The following is a 9369-nucleotide window of genomic DNA, read 5'->3' as shown; positions in this document are numbered from 1 at the left end:
GTACAAATATAAATGTCTCGTAAATACATACATGAATGTGTGTGTATTTATATATACATAATAATTACACACAGCACAAACTCATAAGTTCTGCAAAAAAAAAAAAAAAACTTTTATTTTGTATGAGATTAATCTATGCCCAGCTCTACTTTTTATATATTCTCACTTCTTTCTAACATTTCCAACACATTTATAATTGCCTAGGTATAAATCTTCAATATTTCATGCTGTAGAGCAGGGGACCCCAAACATTTTCCTGCCAAGGGCCAAAAATCAAACCTGACTGAGGGCCGTGGGCCGAAAGTAAATGTTGCTGTGTTATATTAAAATTAAACTAAAATGTAACCAATTTTCATATTGAAAAAATGAATAAGCAAACATTACTCTGTTTTATGCACAACTAATGCAGTTTTATTGAAGGTAACTTTTGTAAAAAAGAAATAATTTTGCCAGTCATTTTTAAATTTCCTTTCTCTGTATGCCACTGCCTCGACCTCTCCATATAGGCCTAATAGTACCCAAGTTTCGTGATGCATGCTATACACAATCAAATATGCATGCACATTAAAACAATTATTCACTTTAATTTTTTGCATTTAATTTCAATTTCAGTTTAAATTTTGTTTTTAAATTGTTAATATGAACACCAGCGTCGATGACGTTTATCCTTTATCCTTATCTCACGTGGCATGAGGCCAAATTAAAGGTCATTTGCAACTTTGCGGGCTCTAGTTTGGTCATCTATGCTTTAGAGTCCAGACCAGTCCTATATGTTCTTATTTTTTATGTAAACACAAATAATAAACTTCGCTCTGGAATGCTTTATTCTGATTGGTCAGTCGCAAGAGCTATTTTTCCCCCCTACAAATGACAACGCACCATTCAACCGGGTACTGCGAGTCATTCCATGGTCTTTGCCCAGTTATACTTACTCTCTATTATGTCACAAAATATATATACAATTTTTAAGGAGAGTAGCCTATAACTGCAATTACATTCTGGCATACAATATATTAACATGCATATTTGCATTATTTTCAGTAAATATACGGTGATTTATGAACAACGTAAACTTTTTTGAAGGTATATTCTGCCAATTTTAAATAAATTAATAAAAATAAAGATGTAAAATACTACTACGCTAGCCGTACCGTAGAGGGTTAACAGTGGGCGTGACGTTACCAGCGTGAACCGGAAGTACATTGTGTAGCATGGAACGCAATAGATTTCAAGTTCATATTGTCAAAACTTTTCCTCCGATGTCTTGTTGTTTGTACTGATCTACATCAGAAGCGCACTGTGCCATAATGGCACACCGATATCTGCATCTGTCAAGAGGCTGCAGGAATCTTCTCCACGCTCTGCTGCCAAATGTCAGATCAACAAACCGTGTGCAGTCGGTAAATGTGCAGCTCAGTTGTATTTCTCTAATCATGTCTCAGTCATAAACGCATTATCCCTGCCATTAAACACTGTGGGCTTATCATAAACATGCTACTTATAATGTATGCCATCCATTTGTCTTTGTCTTGTGTAGAGTTGTTTTTATATACTGAAGAGGTTGATGGTAAACAAGAGTCGGCCTGTGTGACATTGCGTTGTGTAACGCAAGCAGTTAGCGCTTGTTATGTCACAGTTTATCATATCAGACTTGTTACAACAACAACAATATAAAAAACACAATACTGTTCCTATACAGGCTTAACATGGCATGCGTTAATCTGTCTGTTAATGCTAACCTGATTAAACACTATATTAGTCATTCTTAAGGTTAATTTGCCCTGTTATCCATTATCTATATAAAACAGTAATTATTATTACTGGTATAAAGACCAGTTAGCATTGCATTAATGTTTAAAGCTTCCACTTGAGCTAAAAGTTGCCACTTTTGGTCACTTTCACAATGTAACTTTGTATTTTGTTTATTGATCTGCTGGATATGTTTGTTTTTGAAGGTTACAGGTGTTGGAGAAATTGTCCTAGACAGACGATATTTACTTTCTCAGGTCTTGGGCACATATAGAAGATTAAGTTCTAAACCTCCCAAAGGTGATCTTGCTCAATCCTACTTGAGTCGAGTTATTAAAGGTGCAGTCATTCAGGTCTAATGCTTAATGCATTTCTGATTATATTGAAGGATTTGAAAAATACTTTCCAAATAGTAAGAATGGGGGTCCAAAAAACAGTGAGCCCAAGTCATCCAATGGTGACGTTAAAGGTAATGTCACTTAAAATCTAAATGGTTTGATCTCTAAGAGAACTTTGTTTTGTCCAGTGTAATAGTTTGTCCAGTGTGATTTTACACAGAATCTAATATGGCTTTTTATTTGATTTAATACAGAGGCCAAACCAAGTAATGCTCAGAAGTCCACTAGTGGAGGTGGAGGAGGAGGAGGAAAAAGAGGGGGACGAAAGGATGAATCCACCTGGTACAGTCGTCTTCAAAAGGTTAAACTCTTTGTAGTCATTTTTAACAGTAGTATAGGATAGTAAAATGCATTATGCTCAATATGCTGCTTGATTGGTTACTGCAGTGGTTCTCAAATGTTTTCTGCATGCGGCCCCCCTTGTGTACGGTGCATTCCTTTGTGCCCCCCCAAAGAATTGGACTTAATGACAAAAAACTGTTCTAAAATTTTAAATTTTAATTAAACAAAACATAATAAGTTATACAAAGTAGTGGTGTTTGTTAGTAGCTAGTAGCCTTTTTTTAGGTTTAATTACACAGAATTCATGATAAATGAATGTATTTTATAAAATGTCATAAAACTGGGGCCCCCCTGGCACCATCTCGCCGCCCTGGCCCCCAGTTTGAGAACCATTGGGTTACAGTTATGTTTACATACATATGCACGTGTCATGATATTAACTCCGAGTACTACTTTAATATTTTATGACTAAATTTAAAAAGTAATTTGATAATATTATTAACAATATTATTATATTCGTGCTTATTTATATTAATATAACTCCTAAATAAAGGTTCTTTGTCATTCTCATGCAGGGGGATGTCCCATGGGATGATAAAGAGTTTCGTATGTATTTCTTATGTGCTGCCGCCTTCTGGGCAGCTGTCACGTATTATTTCTTCTTTCGGGACGGTGGAAGAGAAGTTACCTGGAAAGACTTTGTAAATGGTTACCTTGCTAAAGGAGTGGTATGTATATTAATCCACCCGTACATCATAAATTAATAAGCCTATCTAATGTTTATTTTGAACTATGCCATATATTGTATATTTTGTAGGTTGACAGGTTGGAGGTCATAAATAAACGATATGTGAAAGTCATTTTTACCCCTGGTAAAACTCCAGTTGATGGGGTGAGTTTTTGTGTTATCTGTTGTGTTAAGGTTAATTCTACACTGTCATGTTTTTTATGTTGTTATTAGTAACAATGGTGTTGGAACCCAGTTTGTGAATTTTTTTGTAATTTATTGTATTCTATGTAAAATCATCCTAAATAACTTTCTGTGAAAATATAACCTTGATATCTTTAATGCTGATTTAGTAAGGCCATGGCAAATGTTGAAATTAAAGTGAAATCAAACTTTGCTGCTCCTAATCTCCTAAAAGAGTTTTGCAGAAGACAAAGTTACATATAATTCAACACATTAACCAGCATAATTCTCTTTAAGGGACACATTTAATTGGTGCATTGTGACAGAAACGTATGAGTTTCACAGAGTAAACTCCCAAAAATGTTTTTTGTTTTCAAACAGCAATATGTGTGGTTCAACATTGGCAGCGTGGACACATTCGAGCGTAACTTGGAGACTGCTCAGTTAGAGATGGGTATTGAAGGAGAGAATAGACTGCCAGTGGTGTATTCCACAGAAAGTGATGGGTGAGATATTAAGTTAAATTTGCACATTCTTTAAAGGGTACATTTCACAATACTTTTTTTCAGATGTAAAATAAATCTTTGGTGTCCCCAGAGTATGTATGTGAAAGTCTAGCTCAAAATAGCAGATAGATAATTTATTATAGCATGATAAAATTACCACTTTGTAGGTGTGAGCAAAAATGTGCCATTTTTGGATGTTTCCCTTAAAATGCAAATGAGCTGATCTCTGCACTAAATGGCAGTGCCGTAGTTGAATAGTGCAGATTAAGGGGTGGTATTATCCCCTTCTGACATCACAAGGGGAGCCCAATTTAAATTTTTCACATGCTTGCACAGAATGGCTTACCAAAACTAAGTTACTAGGTTGTTCCTTTTCACATTTTCTAGGTTGATTTTGATTTTGGTTCAAGTGTCGATTTCAATTTTGTCCTCCTGTCATTCATAGGTCCTTCCTCCTTAGCATGTTTCCCACCATACTGATTATTGGGTTCCTGCTGTTCATGCTGAGGAGAGGGCCAGCAGGCGCAGGCCGTCCAGGTAGAGGAATGGGTGGTCTCTTCAGTGTCAGTGAGACCACCGCCAAAGTCCTACGTGATGAGATTGATGTCAAGTTCAAAGACGTGGCAGGCTGTGAGGAGGCAAAGTTGGAGATCATGGAGTTTGTCAACTTTCTTAAGAACCCAAAGCAGTACCAGGATTTGGGTGCCAAGATTCCAAAAGTATGACATGACTTCTATACAGCATAACATTGCATTAGCAAGCTTGTTTTGAATGCTAACTTAAAGTTACAGTAAATATAATTTTTCAACATCTTGCTTTTTTAGGGGGCTATTCTGACAGGACCTCCAGGCACAGGAAAGACTTTACTAGCCAAAGCCACTGCAGGCGAGGCAAACGTTCCCTTCATCACAGTCAATGGTTCGGAATTCTTAGAGATGTTTGTGGGAGTTGGGCCAGCCAGGGTAAGTACTTCATCTGTATTATGTTAGCTGTATACCATTCGGATAACTTCAGTTCAATGTTCTAACGTTTTTTTTTGTAGGTTCGGGATCTCTTTGTGCTGGCCCGGAAGAATGCCCCATGCATTCTCTTCATAGATGAGATAGATGCGGTAGGACGAAAGAGAGGAAGAGGCAACTTCGGTGGCCAAAGTGAACAAGAGAACACACTCAACCAGTTACTAGTTGAGATGGATGGTGTGTATCCAACAAACAATAATTTTAGGAGAAAACCGACATGGCACATGGGCTATTATTTACAGTGGATATGATGCTTAAGTCCACTTTTCCTGTCTTGTAGGATTTAACACTGCTACCAATGTTGTGGTGCTAGCAGGCACCAATAGACCAGACATTCTAGATCCGGCTCTCATGAGGCCTGGTCGCTTTGATAGACAGATATACATCGGTAAGTGTTTTTTAATCTGAATCATGTTGCAATCTGACATTGGATTGCATTTTCCAACTAGTTTTAAGAAATATGTTGTTATGTGATGTGTAATAATTGCAGGGCCACCAGATATCAAAGGCAGGGCCTCTATATTCAAAGTACATCTGAGGCCACTAAAGCTGGATGCAGAGTTGGACAAAGAAGCACTGGCAAGGAAAATGGCCGCCCTAACACCTGGTTTTTCTGGTAAGCAATGATTTCTTTATATAATTTTTTTACGCGTTGAATTAGTGGTTTCTAAAATGTGAACTGAATGCTGCTTATTGGCAGGTGCGGACATTGCTAATGTGTGCAATGAAGCTGCGCTTATCGCAGCCCGCCACCTTTCCGACGCCATCAACCCAAAACACTTCGAGCAGGCCATCGAACGAGTAATCGGAGGTAAGTGACATGTCATTTTAGTTTTTTGTTGTCGGAGTGAAGTTGAAATACTCATAAATGCTCGGTATGTCTAGGTCTTGAGAAGAAGACGCAAGTACTTCAACCAGAAGAGAAGAAAACAGTGGCTTACCATGAGGCAGGTCATGCAGTAGCTGGCTGGTTCCTCGAGCACGCTGACCCCCTGCTTAAGGTACACATCTTTATCTATTTTAATACGCATACTTTTGTATCACACCTTGCTCAGCCTTTCAGTGTACTCAGCAATTCATTGGTTATTTCAGGTATCCATCATTCCACGTGGGAAGGGGTTGGGCTACGCTCAGTATTTGCCTAAAGAGCAGTATCTGTACACCAAAGAGCAGCTGTTGGACAGGATGTGTATGACACTTGGTGGGCGTGTCTCAGAGGAGATCTTTTTTGGCCGCATAACCACCGGAGCACAGGACGACCTAAAGAAAGTGACACAGAGTGCCTACGCACAGGTGGGTCACATAATTGTTGTCTAGAACGTAGTAGTCTCAAAAAAATTTTAAAATGTCTTTAAGAATGAATGTCTCTTGAATTTAAGCAAAAATATTCAATCAGGTTTATTTTGCTTACCTGAATGTGCACAATTATACTTTTAGCTGTATTTTCCGATTTCCCTCCTATCCATGACAGACGTATTATCCTCCAGATGATCAGTCTAGAAATTTGTCACTGCTCATTCCCCCTACAGATTGTACAGTTTGGCATGAATGAAAAGGTGGGGCAGGTGTCATTCGACCTGCCACGTCAAGGAGAGATGGTTCTGGAGAAGCCCTACAGCGAGGCAACAGCTCGCCTCATCGACACTGAGGTCAGGGTCCTCATCACAATGGCTTATGAACGCACAAAAGAGTTGCTCACGGAGAAGAAGCCCGATGTGGAGAAGGTACACATTACATACTGAGTTTAAGAACATTTGACCTACTTTTTACTTTTGTCTTAACAAAAAACAAGCTTGTCTTTATGGTAACTTCTCTATCTTCACCACAAGGTGGCACTGCGTCTGTTGGAGAAAGAGGTGCTGGATAAGAACGACATGGTGGAGCTGCTAGGCCGAAGGCCGTTTGCTGAAAAGTCTACTTATGAAGAGTTTGTCGAAGGTACGGGGGGCATGGACGAAGACACCTCACTTCCCGAGGGTTTGAAAGACTGGAACAGGGAGCGGAGCAACGAGAAAGAGGAGACTACGGAGGAACAGGTGGCTCGGCAGATCAGTGGTGGTATGCCCTTCTAAATGGTTTAAAGGGTCTTTTTTACTATGGGCCCTGGAGGGTTTACAGCACTTATTTATGTGATATGAAATTTTTTGTGATGCCCCATTTGGGCAGACACTGAGCAAGTAGCCTGCACTTCAGAGGAGCCCTGATTGGAGGACTCGTTCTCTGTGGTAAGCACTGGACATATATTGTGTACAGTAGGATGTTTATGAAATGTAAACCGTTTAAACAAGTTTATTTGATTAAGTTGATTGTATTTCATTATCGAAGCTTTGAACTGTAAAGGAAAATCTTTAAAAAGATAAAGTGTATTTTATGACGCATCAATGCTTCGCCTAAAATCTATTAAAATCGAAACACGCTTACAGAGATAAAAATGTTTTTGATGTAGTGAAATCAATGGTCAAGACAGCATATAGACAATTTATCTGATTAACTTTTGGTAGAAGGCTTGTTTAGCATCTCCATTCTCTTCCTTTGTGACGTGCAGGTAAATTAGATTCCCAGTTTAAAAAATGTGACATTTCAGAAGGAGTTTGTTTGCAGAGCTGTATGCTTACTGGCTATCTGAAAGACTGCATTGTACTATCACGAATGTTGTTGACTGCGCACAAACATACTTTCTTCTCTCACGCTTGCACTACCATAGCCATCAGCCCTAAGTTTTCATGTTATTCATGGCCTGTTTTTAAACACGTCTTATGTTTGAAAGGTGATGCAGTCATTCTTGATGTGTTTTCCTCTATCGTCCAGATCCTGTATTGCTCATGCAGCTGTTTAGTTGCTGCTATGCGCGTATTACGCAAATCACATTTCTAATGAATGAAGTCATACAGCAATCCAAGAGGATTCAGTAGTTTATTATGTTCATGATGAAGGTGTTTGAACGCTGGTGGTTTCAGTATTTATTCTACGGCACAAAATCTTTAATTGTGACATCTGCAGGCTTTTGGAGTAAATTCAGAACACGTCGATATAATATCTATCGTCCGCACGTGACTTCAGCGAGTTTCGCTTGATAAAACATGTAAATGTGTATTTTGTTTTGTGAAAAAGGCTTTAAAGTGTGCTTAAACCTGAATAAATGCACATGTTGTAAAATTCAGATTCATTCTTTAATTCTTAATACATCAGTACATAGCATGAAACAGGGGTTGGTTTGTTTAGGATATAAACCTAAAATTGCTAGGGGGAGATATAAGCTCAGATGCGAAGCCGCTCAATGCCACCTCTGTGAAAACTAAGATATTGATATGAAGTAAACGTTCTCGGCACATATTAATGCTCATTAAATCGTTTTGAATCCGCTTAATCCCGGCATCAGGCCATTCAGAAATACCTCTTTGTTGACAGAATCCATTAAATGCCATGATGATTTTTTTTAGCAAAGTGCACGAAAGATGAATGACGGTGTGTGAAACGACCTTAGATCACAACTTGTGTCCCGTGTGAGTACTTGGACAGGAATACAACCTGAATGTGGCAGTCAGATGGATCATAGCGCCCCCTAATGTGTGGTTCAGTTTCTTCATTTTTACAATCTGACTTTCATCATTTGCAATGTTCCTAGTTACATCTTTAGGGTTGTGCACACCAAAGCTTTTACGCCTGCGGCCGGCGCATGTTTTCAATTGTTTCCAATAGGGCTGGGTATCGATTCAGATGTTCCAGATCAATTCAATTACGATTCACAAGCTATCAAAATGATTCTCCTTTCGATTCCGATTCTCTGATCGATTTTTATGCTCGATTCTCGATTCGACTCAATGAATATTGATTTAATACAAATACTATATTTAACAGTGAACATAAGTTTACAAGTGGGTAATTAATAAAAATAAATTAAGAGCCACAAACCTGTATATTAAACACTATTTTTTTAGGTACGCTTGGGTACATTAAAACAGAACCCAGAATTTTCAAATGCATACAATTATGCTAAATACAATATAATTTCGATGCAAGATGAAAAATGTATGCTGAAAAAAGTCGCATTCCTTGATCAAACAGGATCAGGTTATTTCATAAAAAAAATCGATTCGTGGCCTTTGAGAATTGATTTTGAATTGAACACGTAAAAAAAATGATTAATCGAAAAATAATTTTTTTTTGCCCAGCCCTAGTTTCCAATGAAAGCTCAGCCTTTTTCAAACAAGCCAGCAGCTAGTGTTTTTTTTTTCGCACTGAAAGCCGGCGCTCTGCGGCTTTTCTGGACTCAGCTCTGAGCGCCGAGAGTTGAAAGAGATTCAACTTTGGGTGAAAAGCTTCGCTCGTCAATGTCAGTTCTCACATGCCCGTCCAATCACAGAGGAGGAGGGGCGGGACAAGTATCACAACAACCAACCGGCTCACAGCTCAAGGATCACAGCTATCAAAACGCTCGGCTGAAGAAAGCTGGCGCTCAGCTGAAAAACAGCTGGCATTCGGCATCCTCAACCGCGTTTAAAAGT

At 38.6% G+C, this 9369-nt stretch overlaps 1 protein-coding gene across 1 annotated transcript; it reads left to right on the top strand.

The window, feature by feature from the left end:
• The first annotated feature begins 1179 nt into the window (after nt 1–1179).
• Nucleotides 1180–8024, top strand: afg3l2 (AFG3-like AAA ATPase 2). The gene is made up of 17 exons (XM_065276219.1): nt 1180–1400; nt 1956–2049; nt 2138–2218; nt 2342–2448; nt 3005–3157; nt 3247–3321; nt 3721–3845; nt 4291–4564; nt 4670–4807; nt 4888–5041; nt 5145–5252; nt 5355–5480; nt 5565–5675; nt 5750–5865; nt 5957–6157; nt 6394–6588; nt 6694–8024. Exons 1-17 carry the CDS (start codon nt 1308–1310, stop codon nt 6934–6936), a joined length of 2394 nt encoding a protein of 797 aa, XP_065132291.1. The 5' UTR covers nt 1180–1307; the 3' UTR covers nt 6937–8024.
• Nucleotides 8025–9369: the final 1345 nt, after the last annotated feature.

This window comes from Paramisgurnus dabryanus, chromosome 6 (genome assembly GCF_030506205.2).
Source record: "Paramisgurnus dabryanus chromosome 6, PD_genome_1.1, whole genome shotgun sequence".
NCBI classification, from domain to species: Eukaryota; Metazoa; Chordata; class Actinopteri; order Cypriniformes; family Cobitidae; genus Paramisgurnus; species Paramisgurnus dabryanus.
The sequence above is the reverse complement of the archived record's forward strand: the minus strand, read 5'-3'. Positions and strand labels throughout refer to the sequence as shown.

Excerpts from the sequence above, each read along its gene's own strand:
- afg3l2 (XM_065276219.1), top strand. The coding sequence starts at position 1,308 with ATGGCACACCGATATCTGCATCTGTCAAGAGGCTGCAGGAATCTTCTC. Across the intron at positions 5,481-5,564 it reads CCTAACACCTGGTTTTTCTG|GTGCGGACATTGCTAATGTG; the intron begins GTAAGCAATGAT and ends GCTTATTGGCAG. Across the intron at positions 6,589-6,693 it reads AGAAGCCCGATGTGGAGAAG|GTGGCACTGCGTCTGTTGGA; the intron begins GTACACATTACA and ends CTTCACCACAAG.